The 23,827-nt window shown below is 35.9% G+C and overlaps 2 protein-coding genes across 3 annotated transcripts in view; one reads left to right on the forward strand and one right to left on the reverse strand.

The window, feature by feature from the left end:
- PI4KA (phosphatidylinositol 4-kinase alpha) overlaps positions 1-23,827 on the forward strand; it is a 59,864-nt gene that overhangs the window by 8,315 nt on the left and 27,722 nt on the right. Inside the window, exons 9-20 of the mRNA XM_032199389.1 lie at positions 441-506; positions 1,362-1,458; positions 1,752-1,943; positions 2,699-2,799; positions 3,486-3,615; positions 5,090-5,222; positions 5,902-5,997; positions 6,463-6,646; positions 7,354-7,457; positions 8,139-8,307; positions 11,078-11,128; positions 23,559-23,667. Of these exons, the coding sequence (XP_032055280.1) occupies positions 441-506; positions 1,362-1,458; positions 1,752-1,943; positions 2,699-2,799; positions 3,486-3,615; positions 5,090-5,222; positions 5,902-5,997; positions 6,463-6,646; positions 7,354-7,457; positions 8,139-8,307; positions 11,078-11,128; positions 23,559-23,667 (1,432 nt within the window). The remainder of the gene's footprint in view (positions 1-440; positions 507-1,361; positions 1,459-1,751; positions 1,944-2,698; positions 2,800-3,485; positions 3,616-5,089; positions 5,223-5,901; positions 5,998-6,462; positions 6,647-7,353; positions 7,458-8,138; positions 8,308-11,077; positions 11,129-23,558; positions 23,668-23,827) is intronic.
- Positions 12,881-21,989, reverse strand: SERPIND1 (serpin family D member 1). Of its 2 annotated transcripts, none has more exons than XM_032199392.1 (5): positions 21,913-21,989; positions 19,137-20,008; positions 15,551-15,824; positions 14,817-14,961; positions 12,881-14,419 (listed from the first exon to the last, which is right to left on the reverse strand). In XM_032199392.1, exons 2-5 carry the CDS (start codon positions 19,990-19,992, stop codon positions 14,228-14,230), a joined length of 1,467 nt encoding a protein of 488 aa, XP_032055283.1. In that variant the 5' UTR covers positions 19,993-20,008; positions 21,913-21,989; the 3' UTR covers positions 12,881-14,227. The 2 variants fall into 2 exon arrangements, with proteins under 2 accessions (XP_032055283.1, XP_032055282.1); XM_032199391.1 differs by having other exon boundaries at positions 19,137-20,024.

The raw sequence follows: 23,827 nt of genomic DNA on the forward strand, positions 1-23,827 counted from the left end.
ATGGCATTTAACATCGCGTTTCAATAGTATTCCTGAAATGCAAAGTTGAGATGTGAAGTTGGAATATCAAATAACTTTGTCAGATTCTTTCTTTTGGTGTGTCTCAGACCATGTGGTACTTGTGTACTGACAGTTGCTGAAGTAGATTGTTTTTTGCTGTGCGAATAAGACCCTCTTCCAGAAGAGTGTTGTTGCTGTGAATTCATGCTGAGTGGTAGAGGCTACTGGCCCTGGCTGCTTCATGCACCAGCTATTTTGGAATATTGCACAGAGGCTGAAAAATATTAAATCTTGTTGCAACTAAAAATTCTTGTAGCATTAATTTCATTGGATGCTTTGCAGAAGTGATGGGCATTGTCTTTGCACATGCAAAATGGTATCATCTTTCTATCTAGAGTCATGAATATAAAATGTCCTTTTTTCTTTTTTCCCCTCTGTAGGTAAAACAGATTGTTGGGGATTCTCTGCTAAAGACTTTAGATGCAGTTGTAGCTGAAGTTGCAGAGGTACGTTCTTAAAATCTCTTTCTCTTGACTTGAATGTTTTGTCTTAATACTTTTAAATTAGCTAATTGGCTTTCTTTCAGTTTTTTGAAGCTAGCCTTGGGCTGTGTTAAAATGAGGAGAGAATATTTTTCACTAACAAAAAAGGAAATCATTATTTTCTTTTAATTATTCAGCTAACTGAGCTCTGTTGCCCTACTAAATTACAGCATTGGTTGCCCAAACTGGTTTGCTGTAGGCTCAGAATGTAGAATTGTTGCTTATTTCATTATGCTATTGTCTTTTTTCATGTAGTTAAAATGTGGTGTGTGTTTGTTTTGTCTTTTCTCTCCTTTTTCTGGCTTGGAAATCACTGCTGCTCTTGTAGGTATCATTTCAAGAAATGTCATAGCATTACAATTCTTGGACCTTCAGTTTTAGAGGTGACATACGTGTTCCTGTACCACATATTATGGAGTTAGTTCCATTTTGTTGGAGGTGTAAAGCTGTCATAAAAGGAGTTCAGTTGTGTGGGAGTACAAGTGCTGTTCTCTCCAGCCATCTTTCAAGTTCTGCCATATTTGAAATGCAGGCTTAAGTGGAGACAGCTTCAGTTACTCCTTTGCTGTCTCAGTAAAATGATCAATTTTTTTTTAATGTATTATTATTAGAATACTGAGAACATGTATGAGCTTTTCAAATCAAAAGACTGACTGAATTGTATTTAATGGTGGTTGTAAAGTTGTTAAAGTGCTTGTACTTGTCTTTCTGTTTACATTGTGGGGTAAAACAATTGTGACTTGAATGAGAAGATTTATTTATCCATGTTATGGAAAATATTGCACTTTAATCTGGATGGTTGTTTGTTTTCTCTTGCAGACAGGTGCTAATACAGATCTCTATTATAAAACATTCAGTGATCCTCTTTATCTTGCGCAGTTTAAAATGCTGAGAGACACATTATACTATATGAAAGGTATAGTATTTATTTATTTTGCCATGTAATTTCTGATGTATTTTGAGATGTTTCCATGTAAAGGTGCAATGGAAATAGAGAAAAAAATTCTTATGACACCACTGGAATGATTTACAGACGGCGTTTTAATTGTCTGATAGCGGGTGAACTTTGCTACAATATTTATCTTTTTAGGTAGGGCATAAATTTCATGAAATTATTCATGACATGGCAATTAATTTCACATGTGCTTTCGTTCTGATACACTATCTCCCTTTCTTCTATTACAATGCTATTTCTTGTTATTTCTTTAGATCTTCCCACTTCATTTGTGAAGGAAATCCATGATTTTGTGCTTGAACAATTCAATACCAGTCAATCAGAACTTCAGAAAATCCTTCATGATGTTGACCGACTGCACAATGAGCTGAGTCCTCTAAAACTGCGTTGTCAGGCTAATGCTGCCTGTGTGGATCTCATGGTGTGGGCTGTGAAAGATGAGCAAGGTGAAAAATGCTTTTCTGTCTCTGGAATGTCTGATTTATATTTAACTCGTAGGAATACTTACAAGCTGTTTGAAACCTCAGAGAAATATAAATAAATTTTAGTTGAATACTTTTAGTTATTAGAATACACAACTTAAACTTCATCCAAGAAGTTAATGAAAATAAGTTGGCCAGGTAGACATCTCTTTATAGAAATGAAATCAGAAACTTCCTATTGGCTCGTTTAGAAGGGACAGTACAATTGCTGAGTTTTGCTCTTTATTTTCTAGTTTGTTTTATGTTTTCAATTACTGCTTTTCATGTCTTAAAAGTTTCTTAGTGATTCATTAAAGGAAATGTTTTTCTTCATTGCTATCAGTATCGGTAAACTCTTTCCTCACTTTTTCTCCATTTTCTTTCTGTGTTACTCTTAAACATCTTCTGAGTACATGTAGCATTTTTTTCCTTTGACCCTTGCAAAAATTCCTCTCTGTCAGATGTGAAGTACCCTCAAAATCAACTTTAAGTACTGCCATTCTTTCCATCATAGTGTTTGACAGGGCATAGTGCAGATGCTAAGATTTTATGTTAACACTAACATAACCTTTTTCTTTTTTAGAAAAAGTACTAAATCTCTTTGAGGAATTGTAGTACAAAGGGAGTGAAGCTGATAATTTTTCTTAATGCTTTAGGCATTCCAATGACATTGAGCTGTGTGTGGCGTAATAAATCTGACAAGCTTACTTTTTTGTTGTTGTTGTGTTTTCGGTATTAAGGTGCAGAAAATCTGTGCATCAAGTTATCAGAGAAGCTGCAGTCAAAAACTTCCAGCAAAGTCATCATTGCTCATTTGCCATTGCTAATTTGCTGTTTGCAGGTCTGTCTTTACTATATTTGACATGACTATATCGGGGAGGGAGTTGCAGGTTGCTGGAAGAGCATTTTATATCTCCTGTTTGTATTACTTTCCATCAATGTGTTCTTCATTTGGATTTTAGAGATTTGGTCTTGAAAGTAGATCTGCATAAGAGTAATGCTATCAAAATGTACTTAGCTCAGCTTGTTCTTGAATTATATTGATGAATGTTTTTAACCTGTATTTAATTTCTGAAATATTTAGTTTTATAGCCTATTACATAAACAGCTAAGCTGGGACTGGCAGATCACTGGCATTGAAGACTAAAACTTAGTTCTTCTAATTTTCATCGTCTTGTTGGACGCAGTCTTACAGATGTGGTACTTTGTGAAATTAGGATAGTAAGTTATCAAGATTCTGTACACATTGGAACTTGTCCAGTAACTTTATTTTTAGACTGAAATTCATTTCATATATTTCCTGTGAAATTAACTGTGAAGAAAACAGCAAGGCTTGAGTAGCATGCCAAATGCTAGGATAATCTAAAAGAATTAGAGGCTTAAATGTCTTCAGTCTTATACTAAATATTGAATCCCTCAGGACTATCTTTGTTTTTGGTGCAAAGCTTACAGTTGAATATAGCAGCACAGTTTTTATTTCAAATGATATATGCTACATAATGATTTTTTTTCCTGTTTTGCTTTTAGGGTCTAGGTCGTTTATGTGAGAGGTTCCCTGTTGTGGTTCATTCTGTCAATCCATCTTTGAGAGACTTCCTTGTGATACCTTCCCCAGTGCTTGTGAAGCTTTACAAGTATCATAGCCAGTATCACACAGGTAACTGGGGGGTGGTGTCGTGTTCCAAAGGATATGATAGTGATCATTTCACAACTTTTGTGGCTTTTTGATGCTTTTAGATGTTCTGTGATGATGGATCTGTAGGGGAAGAATGGAGATGAATTTGATTTTTAGAGTGGAGAGGAGGAATAATGCAAATCAAGGTAGAAGTATATCTGTGTGCTAGCAGTGTACGTAGAGCTATGTTTCATTCTAGGAGCAATATTGCTGTGCTTGTATGCTGAAACTGCGATAGGAGAAAAGTGCTTGAGATAAGACTAAGTGAGATCACCAGCAATTGTGGTGTGATGCTGCATTATCAAAGGTTGTATTATGTGTGTCTTACGACAAACTTACTGGCAATGTCAGCTTATTTAGCTTTAAGTAGAACTAACATATGCTTTTCTAGTTCCAGAAAAGCATGTGCTTTTTCCAGCAGGGAGTTGAAATAGTGTCCCATTGTGTAGACGGTGCAGCATGTGTTGATAAGCAGAGAATGGTTACTTTCAGTTTGCAGGTTGAATATTAGACCTGTATTAGCATGATACCAGCATAGAGTGGATGAAAAAGTTTGCTTTTTTGGTTTCTTTGCTTTATAAGGCAAATCTGAAGTGGGTGAGGAAACGGGTGGCTGCACTTTGGTACCTTTTGGCCACTCTTAGTGGGTCAGCATCTGTGTGTAGAAGGGTGTGCTTACATGCACAATGGGGTGAGCAAGTGTTATGGATCAACTTCGTAATCTTTAAAAATGCAAGCCTTTTAAGGCTTGCTTTCTGTCCAAAGTTAATCTTGGAAAAAGTGGCTATCAATATACTGTTCCGTTTTTATTTTGTGACTGCAGTTTGCCATGGAAAATGTTGGTTTTCCTGACTTGACAGCCTTGTAGAATCTTCTTGCTCAGGACAGCAAAGACAGAAGGGTGGCATTAAAATTCTGCAAGAAAATTTTGTTAATGATGACCAACATAGAGTAGAATTCTCTGTGCAATATGAATGAAAGAAAATGAGTAGATAGGATATGCAGATTCAGTGTGTTTAGGAGAGGCTTCATAATTTTAAACTATTCAATCTCTATTATAGTTATGGCTCAAATTTTAAAACAGAGTTCTTCAGCCCTCTGACTGTTTTGGTGGCACCCAGTGATTCTTTTGTTATTGTTTTTGAATTTTATTATTGAGCTGTGATTTCCCAAAAGAAAGTGTTCCATGTAAATCACTTCCTAATGCAAAAACAATATCATAATGCTAAGGCAGAATAGATAAAAATGAAAACTGGAGGTGACTAAATTTAGGAATTATTGTATTAAGTGTTACCTCACAAAAGTACTGACAACATAAGCAATTTCAAAGTTCTTCAGCTCAACTGTAAAGTATCCTCTTTTGCATTTGCCAGATATAGCTCTGCCTGTGTACTCTCAACTTGTGGGGGGGGGGGAACCTTTTGAAGGTGCTCATTTCTGTACTCTGTATTCTTAGTAGGTGGTAATGACATCAAGATTAGTGTAACCAATGAGCATTCAGAGTCCACTCTAAACGTAATGCCTGGCAAGAAAAGTCAACCATCCATGTATGAACAGCTCCGGGACATTGCCATAGACAATATCTGCAGGTAAGAGGTGTGTGGTAACAGAGGAGGCTTGCACCATTTTGGAATATATGTTCTGTTTCTCTAGCAGAAAAGTGTTGTAACCATTTAGAAGGTGCTGCTCTGTGTTATAAAGGCTTTTTGCCCTTTTCATTTCGTGACCTTGTTTTTCTTCAGATGATCCCTTGGTTTTATGTCCTAGTCTTAAAATACTCATTTAGTTAAATTGTTTTGTTTAATTGTTTTGCTTCCCACAAAGGCAATTCATGCTAGTCACATTTTGGTACACAGCAGGTTTTGTTTTTTTTTTTGTAATGATTATTCTTCCCTTCTAGACAGCTGCACAGAGCTATAGGGAAGACAAATAGTTGGTGACTAGAGGCAAGGAGTTAAGGCTGCTAAAGGAATGGATTCTAAACTTGACTTACTGCGTATTTACTATTTACTACATATTTTACTATTTACTACTTACTGCATCTTTACTGTTGCTGGAAGAAGCAGCAGTAGAAACTTCAGTGATCTTTTTAAATACATCCGTGATGTTCTAGGCAATTGGTTCTTAGACTTCAGTGTAAATTCTTTTTCCTTATACTTGGTGTGCATTTACAGTTGTACAATGTGAAGTGTTTAATTGATGTGATTTTATTGTGTTGTTTTTTTCCTTTGGCTGTTTTAGCATGTTCTCTGTTCATTGTTATTCCAGGTGCTTGAAAGCTGGCTTGACGATAGATTCAGTGATTGTTGAGGCCTTTCTTGCCAGTTTGTCTAACCGTCTGTACATCTCACAGGAGAGTGATAAGTAAGTTGTTGATTGTGAAAACTCGTTTTCCTTCACTCTGGACATGAAGCTTATTCTAAAACTTAATTACTGACAGCATTATTTCAGAATTAAATATCACTGAGATCAGTGAGGGGAAGTCCTACAGTAGCTGGCCAGACTGTTGTGTCTTAATATTTTGCAGATCACATATATTTCTTTCCACTGTTGTTTACAGAGCAGTTTGCATGCAGGTTAGTGTGAGTTTCTTAGGCAGTGCGCTTGTGGGTTCTGGTTTCTATTTTGTTTTGCTTTTTTCTTTTTGCCTATGCATGTACCTCTCTAATGCTAAGTAGATGGGTGCGTAGAGGGGTAATAGTAAAGTTCAGTGATGCTTAAATTTAGTTCATGAATTGTTTCTTACATGAAATGTACTGTACTTTGAGGTCTTGTTAACTGCTGTACAGTTAAATGTGTTGCCTTGGGTTTTTTGTTTGTTTTTAACAGGGAAGCTCATTTGATTCCTGACCATACAATTCGTGCTCTAGGGCACATTGCAGTGGCACTGAGGGACACCCCTAAAATGATGGAACCCATCCTACAGATCTTACAGCAGAAGTTCTGCCAGCCACCTTCTAATCTTGATGTACTCATCATTGACCAGCTGGGCTGCTTGGTCATCACTGGAAATGTAAGGAAACAACTGTCCAAGAGTTTTCCAATTCATGACTTTTTTCCCTTTAGTTAAAAAGGAAGTCTGTATTTGCATATCTTTCTTGTTCACACTCATACAATCTTGTCTCAGTGACATCAGAAAATAAAAGCTAATTAATAATGTGTAGAATGCTGTCCCCCGTAAAGAAGATTAGTCCCCACAGAAAATAATAAAAGTTTAGGAAACCAACTCCATGTTTTCAAAAGTTAAATAGTTCCTAAACCTGGTCTGTATGCCCAAAAGATGCACATAATCCTTTTTTTTTGTTTGTTTGTTTTTTTTGTTTTTTTTTTTTGTATCAGTATTCAGCTTAGAAGTCTTCTAGGTCCATATATTTAAAAGTAGAAGTTGACTTGAATAATGCAAACGTTGACTCTTCCTTTTCCAAATGTAACTTGTTTTTCTGAGCAAGCAATTAAGAATTGCCAGAACTCAGAAACCTGGAGAAAAAAATGGGTGGAAAAAAAAAAGATAGTTAAAGAAATGAATAAACCTTGTAAAATCCAGGCAGCTGAAAGCACTAATGAAAGCGCTTCCACTGCATGGTCTTTGGAAGTTGAAAATCTAGCTCAGGGTATGAGTAGATAGTTAAAGAACTTCGTAACAATTTATTTGACAGGGTCATTCTTCAGTGAAATAGTATTCAATAAACTCTACTTAGCATGTATTTTTTTTTTTCACAGCAATATATTTACCAGGAGGTGTGGAATCTATTTCAGCAAATCAGCGTTAAAGCAAGCTCAGTTGTGTACTCTGCCACAAAGGATTATAAGGATCATGGATACAGGTAAGATTTATCCAAACACTTAAGGGGCACAGCTATTATACTGAATATTCTTTATTCTACATGATGGATTTTTCAGTCTCTTCCTTCAGTGCAGGTTTCAAATGATGTTGTAAATAATGCTGTTCTTTACTTAGTAAGTGAAGTATAATTTTAACACGGACTGAAGTATAAAGATAATCACTGACTTCATTGGTAGTTGGGCTAAACTGGGTATATTTTAATACAGTATTTGAGTAATTATTAGGACTATTCCTGTCACTGTTTTTGCATACTCTGACCCAGTGTGATCCCAGCTTTAATAACTACTGATACTAGTTCTGAATCTTCTGCTCAAGACCTTTCCCATTCCAGAAACACAGCCATTTGCTGTTCTTCTGTCTGTATCCATATCTGATACAGGAAAGTAATTTCCTCTTGGCAATGACAACATCATTCACAGGCAAAGTTGACAACTAATTTTTTACTTAAATATTGATTGCAGTAAAAATTCAGTTATTGATAAAAATGATTTACCAGTATTCATAGAAACAAAAAAGTTCAGAGAGGAGTTAAGAAAAAAACAAAAACTGATGTCAGCAGCCCTGCTAAAAGCATTGCTGATCAGCATTACTAAGAAAGGACTGAAGGTAGGAAAGCTTCTGTTGAGGAGTTGCTTGTTCATCATTTTGTTTTCTTTCTCAGGCACTGTTCCTTAGCTGTCATTAATGCCCTAGCTAACATTGCTGCTAACATTCAAGGAGAACACCTTGTGGATGAACTGCTGATGAATTTGCTGGAACTCTTTGTTCAGCTTGGGCTAGAAGGAAAGAGAGCTAGTGAGAGAGCAAGTGAAAAAGGACCAGCTCTGAAAGTAAGATATTAACTGTTTTTTGGTTTTAATTGCATGCAGCTTTATATTTACATACATGGTATTACTAAGCATAGTCTCTATCCTTTTTTGAATCAAAACCAAATGTTTGTACGCTTTTCAAAAAACTTTATATACTTAAAAGAAATCTCCCCTGACTTGTAAGGGTGCTTTATTTAGGGAGCAAGTTTATTCAAAAAGCTTGCCTAAGAATGGCAAGACTCGTCTCTTTGAATTTGTATGATAGGAATACTTTGCAGAAGGTTACATTTATGTACCTTTGCTTTAAGATAGAGTTCTTTCTGAATGTGTTTTTTTTTTTTAATTCAAATTTGTAAAATTTGACATGTACTGGCCATTTTGACATGTAAAAATTTGACATGTAAAAGTCAATGAGAAGGTCTGGAAGAGAAATGTATTTAAATGCTAGTTGAATTTTTACAAGAGCAGTTTTTATGCAGTTACTTTATTCAGTTAGAGTTCTGCTTTTTTATTATTGAAGACTTTCACCTCACTTCATACTAGTTTTTATTCCTGTTTCAGTACAGTATCTGGAATTCTTGATACGCTTCTTCTATTTAAGAAGCATGTAACAGTCTCAGCGTTTCCCACAGTACATTCCTCTCTTCTTTACTCTAAAATATGCTCATAAACATGCTGCTAACCTTGACTTCTGCAGTTGAGTTCTACCCTATCATTTGAAAAGCAAAATGTGGTTGCTTCCTACTCATCGAAAATGAGATCTTTCCTCCCTAGCATTCAAATACAGTAACTTCTTGGCATTCTACGCTGTTCCTTATCATAACTTTAAAAATCTCATGGTGTTTGATAGTGCTTTTTTATTTTTATTATTATTATTTTTTTTTTTTTTTGAGATGTGCTTTGAGAGCAGTTCCCTGCTATGATGTCTGCTTTTGGTTAAGGCAGACAGGTAACATTTCCTTTTGAAATAGACACATTGTCCTAGCAGTAAGAGGAATCTAAGATCTATGTGTTTGCTTTTTGTTTTTCCTCCTACATGTTGTTTGTATCAGCGCTCTCATCTTTGCAAGATGAGGAATGGGCTGTCTATACATCCAAACTCTAGTGATTCATGAGTTTTCAGGGAAGGAAAAATTACACATCATCATGTGGAATCAATGCTTTAGAAAGATGTGCAGGTCTTGATTGCTTTTCTTCTTTTGACTGTTATCTAGCAAGGCAGTATTTGTGCTTTATGATTAGTTTCGAAGATCTTAAATGGAGTTTTTTCAATAAACACTTGAAAGTAAATGCCACTTGTCTGTGCAGTCTATTACTGTAGTACTCTGTATTTAGTTGCATTCACTGCTGGTATTTTTGAGAATATCCTACAGACAAAGTGCAAATTAATTGGCTTACTTGAGACCTGCTCCTGACTTATGCCACTAAATGTGCATTCTCTTCGTTTTAATGGAACATATTTATGGTCATTTGTATCTGTGGGAATTCAAAATACACACTTCTCACCTGTGAGTTGCATTGACCTGCATTTTAGTTCCCCTTTTTTCCCTGTGAAGGTCAGGGAAGAGATGAATTCCACTTGAGTTTATTGATGCTTTTACTTGAGTCTCAAAAACAAGCACAGTGGGCCGAATGTCTTTCTGTTCAAATAATTGTTCCTTACATTCATATGGCTATTTATGGACTCGATATATTTCAAGTGTTAAAAGATAGTACTGACTTAAGCTGGAAATTATTATTTAAAGTGAGGTTAGTATTATCTACATACTCCACTTAAGTATAATATTTGCTCATAAAATTTCACCAATAACAAATTTGAAACATTTTTTTTTATTTTTGACCTCTTCCACCCTCCCTTCTGTGCATGCTACACTGTAATAGTATTAAGTTCTTTCTTTATCCCTTTATGGAATGGGTGAACTGTTGGTGAATCCCTCAGAAAAGAATGTTTGCTTTAAAGGTAGACTGCATTTAATCAGGGATGCCAACTCTGCTTTTACAAAGGAACTAAGATATGTACAGAATTTGCTTTCCATGAAGTTTATGTTGGAAGACATCTCTGCACAGCTGTTGTAGATTCTTTTACCACAGATAAGCAAGCTGAAATGGTGAAACGGATTGTAAATATTACACTAAAATGATACTTTTAAATTAGGTTCCACCCTCTCCCTTTACAGGGATGTTGTCATACTGTTATCATTTTAAATTGCTATGGGAGACAAACTGCTGCTCTGACTTAAGGTTGTCTGCAAATGGAAAAATGTCAGTGATTTAGCCTGAATTTTGAGCTAGGAGGCAGTGTTTCTTTATTTTGAAGATACTGAGAGTAGTTTTTACTAGAACACTCTTTATTCAATGTAGAGTAAAAGTTATGAAAGAAATTCTGAGGACTAGATTACTTATTTTTTTGGGAAGAACTGAAGTTGGTAAGATATTGTACATGCTGTGCTCCAAAACAAAGGCATTTTTTCTCTTTGTTGGTTGTCAGTTTTCCCATGTCCTCTGCCGCTTTTATATGGAATTAAATTGGCTTGCCAGCAATTAAAATGCTTCAGTGGCATTCCGTATATTTGTTTTAAACCAGATCTTTCAGCCATGTGGAAGTGGCTTTTATGAGGGAAAGGATTTTTTTTTCTATTGCTAGCAGTTAACATAAATGTCTATTGAGTAGCCCAGGGATGGAAGAAATTGCATCCATTTGCAGACAGGAGGAATTTTTAATGCTTGAAATGTTACCTACCAAGTAATTTAGAAATGCTTTTGTAGATATAACTTTGCTTTTCTTTTCCAGGCCTCCAGTAGTGCAGGGAATCTTGGTGTGCTTATTCCTGTCATTGCTGTGGTGAGTATCCAATGATTGGTAGTTACAAACGGAATAATTTTGTTCATGTGTATCGAATACGAGTGCTATTGCAGAGTCAAATGGTTTGATTAACAAATAGTGTAGAAGTAAGTGTCCAAGATATAGTAGTGTAGTAGTACTGTTAATCTTTCATGATTCACAGTTAAATTGTTGCTTGTCCTGAATTCAGGAGATTAATGAACTAAATAATACCGCAAGGCATATTTCTTTGAATAATCTTTGGTGTGCAGTGCATAATAAATGGCATATACCTGAAGAAAAAGTGGCCTAAGAACAATGAAAAACAAAACTTATTAGAAACAGAGTTAAAAATAAAACTTAGTTTGGCAGCACAGAGAATTCTGCTTCTTAAAAAAATGATTGAGAAAGGAAGAAGAAGAGTGAAAAGTATTGTGTATCTCCTGAAACTTGAACTGCCTATCATGCTGAAGGCTTTTAAGGAAATGTGCAAGGATGCTGACCATTCTATGGTCACTTGTTCTGATGTGTATCTGCTTTTGGTCTTGGATGATGACTTCTTCTGGGGTCTACACTTTTTATTATTTTAAATAAAATGTAACTACTAATCCAGTCAAAAATGATGTGTGACCTTTATAGATTGCCCAGCTGAAAACTTGATTATGTCCAAGTTTGGGTTCAGTAGGACTAGTCATCTAACTCTAACAGTTTCTACAGAGCAATCATGTCTAGAAGATCCATAGACAAACTCACTGGAGGAGAAAAAACATCAGATCATTTTGTCCCCTTCTGAAGCTTTATTCTTCTGTGGCTTTTTTTTCTGCACAGCTAGTGGGACAAGAGGGGACAATATATTACATACTTGCAGTAAGCATGCCTATTTGTAACTTGCTCGACATCCATTAACAAGAATAAAAAAAGCATTAATTTCATACTCTTCCCTCACAAACCTCTTTACTGAAGCTTTTCAAAGAGCAGAGCCTTAAATTAGCACTGAAGATTTCAGAACCGTTCCTTTCCTTCCCACATCTTTCATCCGTTTCCAGCATAAGCTCTTGGCAAATTCACCAACACTCCTAAGGATCCAGGAGTGTATTTATAAGTGTCTCAGATTACTATTATTCAGTAGCTGCCCAGTTTTTGAATAAACTAGCCGATCCTGTGTCGAGAGATATTCTAGCGGTGGTATTTTTGAGTTGCAGTGAAGCTAGTGGTAATATCACTGATTAGAGTGCAAGATCGTTCCTTGTGTATTTAAAAAAAAAAATAAATGTTAGAGACACTAACATAAAAGTTATGGAAATAGTTTTCTGTTTCAAATTTTTATTGATGATGGGTCTGTTCTGAATAGCTGGTGATAACTATTTTTCTTAACCGATGTGACCTTTAAATAGTCAGATAGTGCCAGAATCTGAAGCAAGAGTTAATGGTTACATTATGGTTGTTGAGGCAAATATTTGACTTTCTTGCACAATATATGAAGATCATGAGTTTCGAGCAGTAGCTGATTTGCTTTTCTGCTTGACCTCTTTACCTTGAATAGTTCTGGTTACTTGGGTCCCCCCCAAAAAAATCCATCTCATTTAATCTTTGATATACTAATTAAATTTGCAACATGAAAATGTCATCTTTTGAATATCCTGTTCTTTTTTTAATTTAGATAAAACAATGAGTACATGAATGATAATGATTTCTCTTGTGAAACTTCAATATTGAAAATTATGTCTGCCATATGGACTTATGAGTAAGAACAGTATAAGCTAGGAATAGAGAAGGATTTGAACTTTTTATTAGATGTTAACTCTTTGTCATTGTGTCATTTAATACCAATCTTTCTTTGGCTGTCATGTTTAAGTGGCTTTGTGTATGGGGACAAATAATTGTAGTACATGCAAAATTACAAGTAGAAGTATAATCAGTAAGTTGAATTTAATATTGAAAAATACCGTTTTAAGAGAATTCTTACTCCTTTAACTGTTGGTTGATAGCGTTTTGTATTTTTGCTAACACGAGACTTTTATAATACAAATATATTTAGAGTGATACAGTATTTGACACTGCAAATAAAAAAGTCGCTGGTTTATGAGGCACATCTTTTAGAAGTTATGATACAATGGAAGATATAAGAGGTGAGTATGCTCATGGACTTCAATAACTCACATGTGAAGTCTAACTCTGTCCCTTGCACCACATTGGCAGTAATACACTACGGAATGCAGATAATTTTTTGCTTTTTCAGATGTGAAACAAGCTTGTATACAGCATGCATATTGCTACCAGAATGAGTCAGAAAGTTCACAGTCTTAGTGCAGGCATTGCAAGGATTTGTCCATTGAATGGCGTGTGGAGAGTGCATTTGAATTCTTAACAAACATTGAAATTGCTGGAAATCACTTTTTGTAGAGAGGATTAGGTTTCCCTAGCTGCTTTCAATATATAAGGTATTCTGAAGTATTACCTGGTTGGCCTAACCCTGAAATTGCTTCTACTGATGAGTGCTGGAAAACTGTATCAAAATCATTGAAGTTAGGCTAGGGAAAAGTAAAGGATCCATTATTATTTAATTCTTCCAATACATTTTTATCTCCTCTTAATTGATACAATGGTCCATAAAGTTTATGTTCTGTGGCAGTCTGCTGATTTTTAAATGATGCAAGCAAAAGCAAAAATGCAGGCACCTACTCTAAATAGCGTTAGGTTATATAAAATACCCAGGAGAGACAGGTTTCTAATGTCAGTTGGTATTTAGGATTTCTCTACTCCTATTTATTATAAACAGGTGCCCTAGCACAAATTTAGAGCTGAACTTGAAAAACCCAGTTAGTCTAAATATTTTATTGATTACATTTTATGCAGTGAAGTAGAACACAAAGTATAAGTGACTTTGTGGTAATTTTTTAACACACTTGTTTTATATATGGCACTAACCACTGCAGACAAATCATCTACTATTATGAGTCCATTCATGTGAAACTATTTCTAGGCACTTATATATATATATTTTTGTATACCAATGGCTTTTGTATCAACTAATATGACAAAGAAAATTGCCTTTTATGATACTGCTATATTAATGAATACAGCCTGTGTATGAAAGCATGTTGGAGGTCTTCTCTGCTTTTAAGACTTGGCAGGGTTGGCAACTCTACCCATGAACAGGAGGCAACTGGTACGATGTTCATAGATGAGAAACAAAAAGGGGCGATCGACGATAAAGCGAATCTGAGTAGACAGAGGCATGAAACCAACGTTGGTTATTGCTCCAGCCTCTGTGCCTTCCTCATTCACAGTTATTGTGCCTTGGTGATTGAACTGTGAAAAATAAAATAAAGCAAGATCTATTCAGTATTCTGAAATGATGTTCTTGCAGCCTTCCCCCGCCCGCCAACCCATGTCCAGTATGTGGCTCCCTTGTGACAATCCTGCTGGCAGCCCCCAGGGGCAGTAATCCTTTGGTTTTGGGTTCTAGGTAGACTGACTGACCAACCACAACATTGCCAGTAATTTAACATCTAATCAAACATATTCCTCTTTTTGTAAACGGACAATAAGGACATGCAGAGAAACCCACATCCCTCCAATATCCTCCAGGAAAGACTATAAAACAGTATTTTAGCTTATTAATCTGAATAACTTTTACTGCATTGCTTTGTTTTTGGATGATAAAGCTTAATCATAAAGGAAATGAAAACAGGAGAGGAATAAATACCCTGTCAATGGTGACTTTCTCATCTGATATACCAGAGTAGTCGCCTTTTTCATCGAATAGTTCTTCTATTCCCATGGATTTCAGAAAACCAATCAAGTTGTAGCTCTTCTCCAGCTTAAATTTAGGCAGAACCACTTCTCTTGTTCTAATAAAAATGAAAATTAAAAAAATAATTAAGGAGATGTGTATCTGTATATCTCCTTTGCTTTACTTTTTTAAACTTTCCAGCAAGTAGGACACAAATATACAGGAACTTGTACTATACTTTTAGTATCAAAACTTGGGAATCACTAATTTTAAGCTGTGTTCTTTAAATTAATTCCTGTCCCCAAACTGTTAATTTGTCAATGCATTATTTAATTTCTGATGCTTTACTTTGGTTGTGTACATAGTATATAGGACTTTGAGCATTTCAGTACATGATTGGATGTGCTTGAACTGACAAATTTTCTGGAGTACTCAGGTGGGGATTTGTCGTTTCTGTACAACAGAAATAGGTTGACCAATTGCATAACACATCAGAACAGCTCTTATCTTTTTCTCAAGTCAGAGGAGAGACTACCATCTAGTCTGTCATACAGCCTGCCTTGGGCAAGGTCATTTTTTACCAGAGAGAAAATTGTGTTTTTAATCAAAATATCATGTGTTATCTTCTATGCTGTCTATTTACCATTCCCAACATGATCAAGAAAGTATATTAAGACTTTAAACAAGGTGTAATTTTCAGCAGATACCTGTTTGTCATGCTTTTCTGCCATTTTTCCACCACTTGAGGGGTTATCTGCTTTTCTAGGGCTTTCATGCCAGAGAGCTTGTGAGGAAGTACAATCAGCATACTGATATTACCCACAAACGGGAGCTGGATCACACCACAATCTAGGTCAGGGTCTGCAGCAGCCAGGAAGTTCCCTTTAGTCTGCATCATAGGAACCTTTATTGTTTGCTTATCATTCAGTCGGAAACTTCTTTTGGTTGTCATTTCCACTGGAAACTTATTCTCCCATGTTCCTGTTAATACAGTGCAGAAGACAGATAAACAAAAAGCCCCAGGACCTTATTTAGAAAAATATTCCCAGAATAACAACATATATTAAACTTCCTTTCATGTGAATTTGGATTTGCTGAAAGAGATTAATTTTAATTAAGCCGGAATAAGAAGACAAGTTTTAAAACAGCTTTAAAATTTCTGACTTTTTAACTTATTTGTCTTATTTGAATGGTCTGAATTACAAAAGGAGGTAAACACAAACTGGAGATCCTAAATGGCTTCACGTGCGCTTCTTTTCCTTACAAGAAATCTAGAAATTACAAAATACAAACATGCAAAATAGTTGACAGGGCTCGCACCTAGCGGAGCAACAGCCGCAGCTCTGTGTTCTGAGAGATCTGATACTTGAAAGCAGTACTGCAGTGGACTGCCTCAAGCATGGTATTGGTGCATCAGAGCTAGGTAGTAGCCGATTTCAGCATTATGCTGAAGGTATTACTTGGACTTAACTTCATCTGTGCTAATCAATGTACCATGTTAAGACCTCCTGAAGAGTTTAGGTGTTGACTGCCCAATTCTGTGCTGGAGTTTGATTTGATTTTAGCACATTTGCATGTTATCTGGCAGGTTTATTCCCAAAGCATGCGATTCACCATGTTTTGCAGCTGAGAAAGCGTGATTCAAACCCTGATGGTAAAGATACATGAAGATTCTTTGGGCATCCCCAGATATTTATTGACTGTGAAAACTGAATGGGATAAAAAAACCACAACACTTCTTCAAAGCAAATTGCTATTGATCTTTTCAGAATGGTATCTCTGGAACAACATCCCTCTTTCTTAATGGGCAAAACTAGAATTTCACAGTGGAAATAAGGCTGTTGGTATTTCCTATTTAAACTCTAGACCATAGATCACCATTGGCAAGCAAATGGGTGAGGAGTGTGGCTGCTGCTATGTGGAGAGACTACAAATTTAACTTCAATCTAACCTTCTAAAAAATTGCATGTGATTCTGAGGCCTTTAATCTGACTAATCTAAACTGACTGTGAAGTAACAAAATTAAAAACAACAAAAAACCCACATAAATCCAACTTTCATTCTAATATTTTCTTGATGTGTCTAGTCTATGAGAAGCAATAGAAAAAAATGCAGAGAAGCAAAAGAAGCAGTTTAGAACCTGTTAAAATTTTTCAGTTATCAAAAGCTGCCATGGTCTATCATGGCTAAAATAACCAGCTTCTACTTAATAGGAAGCTCATTTAAACCCTGGCAAACTGGAGAATAGATCTCAGGTAGATGTGGAATGGATATCAATGCAGGCTAAAGCTTACTTCTAACCAAGACTAAATACCCTCCAACAAATTCTTGTTTGTATTTAGCGTAAAAGGAGCCTAAGACTTAATGGTGTCTGCCAGCTATACTGTTACTCAATATTTCTTGTGTTGAGCATCTCTCTGTACCTGAGAATACTCACAGGTTTCTTATCTCTGAGGGCTAATCACAGGTTCTCTGTAGTGACACAAACAGTGTAAATGTTATAAATGGAAAGATGTGGACAAAAATTGGTATGTCTTTAAGGAGTGGTGGGGACACTAAGAATACCAGGAGCAGAACCTGCTTTTGAAAAGTAGTTTGAATTGAAGTGGAATTACCAGGAGATGGAAGAGTGGAAGATACTGATATATAGAATACATATTTTTTGGTTTTGAGGGTTAGAAATGATAGCCTTCAGCAGCAGACACTGAGGTAATTTGGAGTAACAAGACTTCATAAAGGAAAGAAAAAGCCAAAAGTCTTTTTGGTCTTGATTACTTCAGAGTTTCAATTCTAAAGCTATTTAATTTTATTTTTTTCCTTTTTTTTGAGATAGTGCAAGCATTTAATGATTTCAAAGTACGTATTCTCAATTAGGAAGTATTTTAAATATGACCAAATCAGGAAAAAATAATTCATCTGTTGCACATTGTGTAACGGTCTAATTGATAGTAAAGACATGCCTTTATTATGACAAGGTATTATCATTGGAGATGTACTTAAGGATACAAATAAGTTGGTTTTGGATGGCACTTCAAAATAGGGTATCATTGGATCTTGAGCTAAGGACAGCTCCAGAACTTTTAATGAGAGAAGTAGCATTGCTCAAGGAAGTAAGGCCTTGCAAGTGAGTGAAAAAGGTAATATTTTGTAAACTTGGAGGAACACTGTTGCAAGATCAAATGCTGACAATGCCGATTGCAAGAATGACCTTAAGCATCTGTTTCCTGGAAGCAGGGACATAAATAGGAGAAGGAAGCTCCCTTTATAAGTTATGGAAAGCAGTATGTTGTACTTCCAAACATTGCTATCCGATTATGGTGATTTCTCTTTTCTTACTGATGTCTTACTTTATCTGATTTTATTTTATACAGGCAGTAACAGATCTTGGTTTTGTCCTCAGATCTTTCACTTGCACTTCCCACCCTTTGCTCGTTTCATGCTGTTTAAAAAATGTTAAAAAACAAAACAAACAAACAACAACAACAAAACTTCCAACCTGAGGGAGATAACCAATGTTAAAAACCTCACTTCAGACTGCAAAATAAAATGTAAAGAGATTGAAAGTAAGAATTTTTAGTAACAGAATATATTTATAGTAAAAGTATTTCAAGCCTGTTTAACTGTTCAGCCTGTAGTGGAACATGTAGGAGCCTGTAGCTGCAAGCTGCAGGCAGTTCATGCAGAATTACTGAAGTACTCCAATTAGTGAATGTGGTTTTAGTTTTAGAAGAATAATGTTTTGATTATTGTCTTCAGTCCCCTTGTTGACAAGGATCACACCATGATCATGTAAAAATACATACTTTAAGCTGAAATTCTATAGTCATTGCTGTGAATCCTGAATACTTCATAAACATTGTGTATTGTAACTGAAATCACCCTTTACAATTTCAGTGAAGCCACTAACCCGAAGCAGGACTGAATCTGACCATTAACTTGCACATAAAGTACTGCTTCACCATCTGAGACTCCCATGAAGTCCATGCTTTCTGAGGTCATTACACATTCATGTTATTTTTTAGTCTCAGTTTTAGACTATAAGCTTTTAGGTGTAATAAGTGTTTTTGTCCCTGTACAATACCCACTAACTTCAGGGCATGACTAGAACATCAGAGTGCTACGGAAACATGCAAATTTTGTGTTAATAATAGAGATTCTTCTTAATGAGGGAATCAGTAGGCTATTTTGAACTGTAGAGTAGATTGAAGTTTAGTCTGGAGTTTCTATTAAAGTATACAGTGAAATACAAAGTAAGAAAATCCACAGCTAAAATCTGAAATATCAGATACTTACCTTTAAAGTAAAGACAGTTAAGAATCATCATCAGTGTTGTAGGATTTACATTCACAAGAGCTTCCTTTATTAATCCTTTGGTCAGCTTCAGGATGCGTTCGTTGGTTTTAGTTATGAAGGTAGGATCTGAAAAATCAGCTGGTTGGGCATCAGCAAAGTAGTATGTTTTCATATTGTTTCTGAAATCATTCAGAATAGAAAAGTCCTTCTGAATATAAAGATCGTTGACAGACCTCAGAGTATAACCAAAATTGCGCCTGAAGAGCCGATGAGTGAGTTTGCGGAAGAGATTATGAACAGTCATGAGCTCGTATTTGGTGCTTGCATTAATGAAGTCTTCAAAGCCAAGAACTGATAATACTTCCTGCTGAGTTTGACCCTTCAGACCCAGGGAAATCATAGCCATTGCAGTGGAAATACCAACAGGCGCCATGAGAATATTATCTGAAGAGTTGGCTTTGTCTGCCATGCTCCGATAAAGGTCGAAGCCAAAGTTTGCATTAAGAATATTAAGGCGCTGGATTCTGGTTTTGCCGTGGAAAAGTTCAAGGATATTTCCTTGCTGAATTTCGGAAACGATGTATGGAGCAGCGTCAATAATGTCACTGTAGTCATCTTCACCCAGTATCTTGTCAAGATCTAGATAGTCCTCTTCCTCCTCCTCTTCAGGAATCAAGTCATTAGTGATGGTATTTTCTCTGTGGAACTCCAGTGGTAAGTTTGGCATACCGTAGCTCACGTTTTCACTTGGATGTGCATCTTTGAGGCTTTCAAAATGCTCACTGAAGTCCTTGATTCCACAAAACGTGGAGGTTATGATGACAGCAAAGGCAAGCAAATGAAGCAGGAACTTCATTCTGGCAGGTCACAATCTGAAAGACAACAGAGCTGAGAAAGCAGAGGGTAATTGAATTTTCATTGTCTCTTCACTAATTTTAGGTCTACGATGAATTCTGTTAGAGCAGAAAGTCTGTAGTTACTTTATTCAGCAGCAATTTTTTTTTAGTGGGACAGAGCGTAATTAGATGGATAAATCGGTTTTACTGGTAATCATTTTTGCTTGCATAATGCCTCCACCCTGCCAACTGAATGGTTGAACTTCTCCCACAGAAGCAGTTGTTATTGACATATTTCAGTGGTAACAAACTTGTTGCCTAAAATGCACTGGACTTTTTATATATAAACCACTAACACTTAAAATGTTTACTAACTGTGTTACTAACGTGTGCTAAAAATACGAGGTGAAGATAAGCTGAAAGATTTGAGCTTGGCAGGAGGAGGGACTAGGCATCCACTGAAGGAGCATACCAGAAGGCTGAGATGTGTTGAAGAATTTGCAAAACAGACGTTGCATAGCTACAGCAAAAAAAAAAAAAAAAAAAAAAGAGAATTTTATGGGAGTGTTTTTGGATGAGTGAAGCTGAAATTTGATGGAATAAAGGAGATCAGGGGATGTAGCAACAAATCTGGGAAAAGGCATTTATTTGTACTAAATATTGTTAGTGGGGCTGTGCTGTGTGAAGTGTTAGGCATAAATGTACATACTGGCATACTCATCATCTTACTCAGGTTTTACTCCATGGTCACGTACACTTTCTGCAGCTGTGATATATGCATCTGTCACTTTTGTTTGGATTATCTTGATTATGCTTTTTATTTAGTTTCAGTTTACTTTTTGTGTAGCACTGCAAAATACGTAGTGCTGTTTTCTTTATGAAAAGCACTTCACTGCTTCTTCCAAAGGGAAACTTGATCTCTTCTTCATCTATTATCGGACTGCTTTTTTTCTTTGTGATTTTAAGATCAAAATCTAGTCTTAGATACATAAAATTTGAAGAGAATTCATAAGCCTTACTCATCTGTCAAACACTAAAAAGAGGTGGGTCTGAGAGACTTTTCACCATAATACTGGCTTGCAATAACTATAGTGATCTCAGATATGAAAAAGTGCAATTTCTTTCTGTGCCTGTCAAAAGACTAAAATAAAAATGTTTAATAACTATGTCAACTGAGACTGTAAAATGGGTGAGTGAATACTAGGATCTTGATTTTTGATCGCACTTTAGAAGGTTGGTGACTGTATAAAGTTTATCTCTTTTGATAGTACTTGTTCTGAGTTGTGTGTTTTTTTTTTTTTTTAAGTATTTTGATCTAGGGAAAAAAAACACTCAATACGATAAAAACAAAAAATTACTAATATGTTTAAAATGTTTTGTGAATTAGCAAATAGTCCAAAGAGGTATTCTGTGGAAGTAAAATACATAGATACACATCTGTAAATCACTGCTTGTGTCAAATATTTTCAAACATGTTGTAGGAGGACTGAAGTAACAGCTAAAAATTTAATAAACCCCCCTCAAGCTAATAAGCCTGAAATCTTAAAACTATTCAAGATGATTATCCCATATCAAAAATGAATTGTTTTACAATGATGAAGAATCACTGGAAGGTACGTTTGAAAAGGTTTTACGTTGTGGCTGAAGGTCTCAACTCAATAGCACTGGTTTCTTCATAAATTCATTAATTTTTTTTCCCCGCCCCCAGAAGTCAGGCCCTTTGGGCTGAGATTCTCTGTCCAGTAACCACTGGTAAATGTTTTCTGCTTTTGTCACGTAAGAGTTTGCTGTCTGTAGTTCCCAACATTACATTCTAATCTTCACCAAAATGTAATTATCCTTCAGCTCCACAACGCAGGCAAAGCATTCCCCCACTCTGCAATATTTATATATTTGTGTTAGATCTACCAAAAATAACAGAAGATGTAAATGAAGCTTACCTTTAAGCCACTGTACGGAAAGGATGTGTTGAATAGCTCAAGTGAGGGGAATAGCAGGGTTTAAATCTGAACTTTGACGCTAGTTTTTTTGTCTATCTCCCAAAGTAAACATTCTCTAAACCAAACACTGCTAAACTTACTTCGTCAGCCAAAATCCCTCCCTTGCTTAGTGATCTCTGCTGGATCGTTTGGTTTGTTGTTTGTTAAACTGCTTTTATGGCTTTGCAGGTACTTGTTCACTTTTGAGGAAAATCTTTGAGCAAAAATTGGTGTGTATGTAAAGTTTGAAAGTCAAGCACGCGCATAAACTTGGCTGTTTATGACTTGTAGAAACCATATCGCTGCTGTTTTGTGCTGAGTTGGGGATATATTGCTGTTTGTCACTTCAAATGTATCTGAGGCTGCTGGGGTTGTGATGGTCAGGCTACTTTAGTCAGTGTGGATATGTGCAGACATTTGCTGACAGCTCCCCAGGGCTTATTCTCAATTTTACTGTTGTAAAGGATTTCTTAATAAACAAACTGGTTCATGATTTACAAATACATCCCAAATTGGCTTTATATAACATTTTATTAAGTACTGTTGGTTTTCTTACCACAAGAGAATTATGGTACAATTAGAGTACAATACTATTTTGTACAATTTGTACAAAATATCTTCAAGCTCAATTAGAATCCAAGTTTGTTTGTTTGTTTGTTTTTCTAATAAAGTTTGCAGTAATAATATCTGGTCATACTGGATAAAGCTGACAGTTTAATGAACCTTTAAGATTTTAAACACAGTCTGTGCTTGTAACAATTTCAGGGTAGCAGACTCTTAGATTTGTTTTAAAAATGTATCTAAAATTATGTATCATGTTGTCTGAGAGTATAAACTCTGCTCCAGCAGTAGCAGCTGTTTGTGAAAAAAGTATCAGAGAACTTTAATAGATGTGTTGAAAATAATGCTCTTCTACTTGCTTGTTTAGATAGTAAATTCCCCAGGCCTGATGTCATTATGTGCGTGGGTGCAAACAATGAAAGATCCCCAACTGGAGCCTCAATGTATTTCCACAAAGCCAATAAACAATAGCAACCAGAAGTATGTTTAACTAATATTTGTTTGGTTTTGAGTTCCTTTGTACTGAAGCAAAGCTGCATGGCACTGTCTTCAACACACAGTTTAAAGGACCATGTGATCTCTTTGCTGCAATTGATGTACAATAATATTACTTATTCTCTTCAGAAATTACTGTATCGGTACGGTGGTATGTGTGTGAAACCAAGGAAATTTACTTCAAGCATCTTGAATGTTAATATTTAAGCTATTCTAACAAAATCTATTTTTCCCCAGTGTAACAATAGCAATGTAGTATTAGTTTCCAGAAGTGACAAAATATTATGTTTCTAAATCAGAGTAGATGAAGGTACATGGATTGATTCCTGTGCTGCCCAGGGAAGTTGTGGAGTCGCCATCCCTGGAGGTGTGTGAATGTGGCACTTAAAAGATGGAGTTTACTGGTGGGCTTGGTAGTGTTATATGATGATTGGGCTTGATGTTAGGAGTCTTTTCCAACCTAAATGATTCTGTGAGTCTATGATTCTACGTGGAATTGGGTTATTGTAACTGCCACTGATTCCTGATTTTAATATTTATTTCTTTGTTAGCTTACTAGACGCTTACCACCCATCAAGGAGGCTAAACCAAGGTTGCAAAAGCTGTTCCGAGACTTTTGGTTGTATTCAGTTCTCATGGGTTTTGCTGTGGAAGGATCAGGTAGTGTAAATTTTAAAAGTATAACATTGCTTCTTGCATTTAGACTCTTGATGAACCGGAGTATAACTGATCTGGTTTGCTATGAGGCTCAGCACAATACAGCTTATTGTTAGACTCTTGTTTGTTTGTTTGTTTTTCTTAAGAAAAGATGGAACTTAGC

This window comes from Aythya fuligula, chromosome 17 (genome assembly GCF_009819795.1).
Source record: "Aythya fuligula isolate bAytFul2 chromosome 17, bAytFul2.pri, whole genome shotgun sequence".
Classification (NCBI taxonomy): Eukaryota; Metazoa; Chordata; class Aves; order Anseriformes; family Anatidae; genus Aythya; species Aythya fuligula.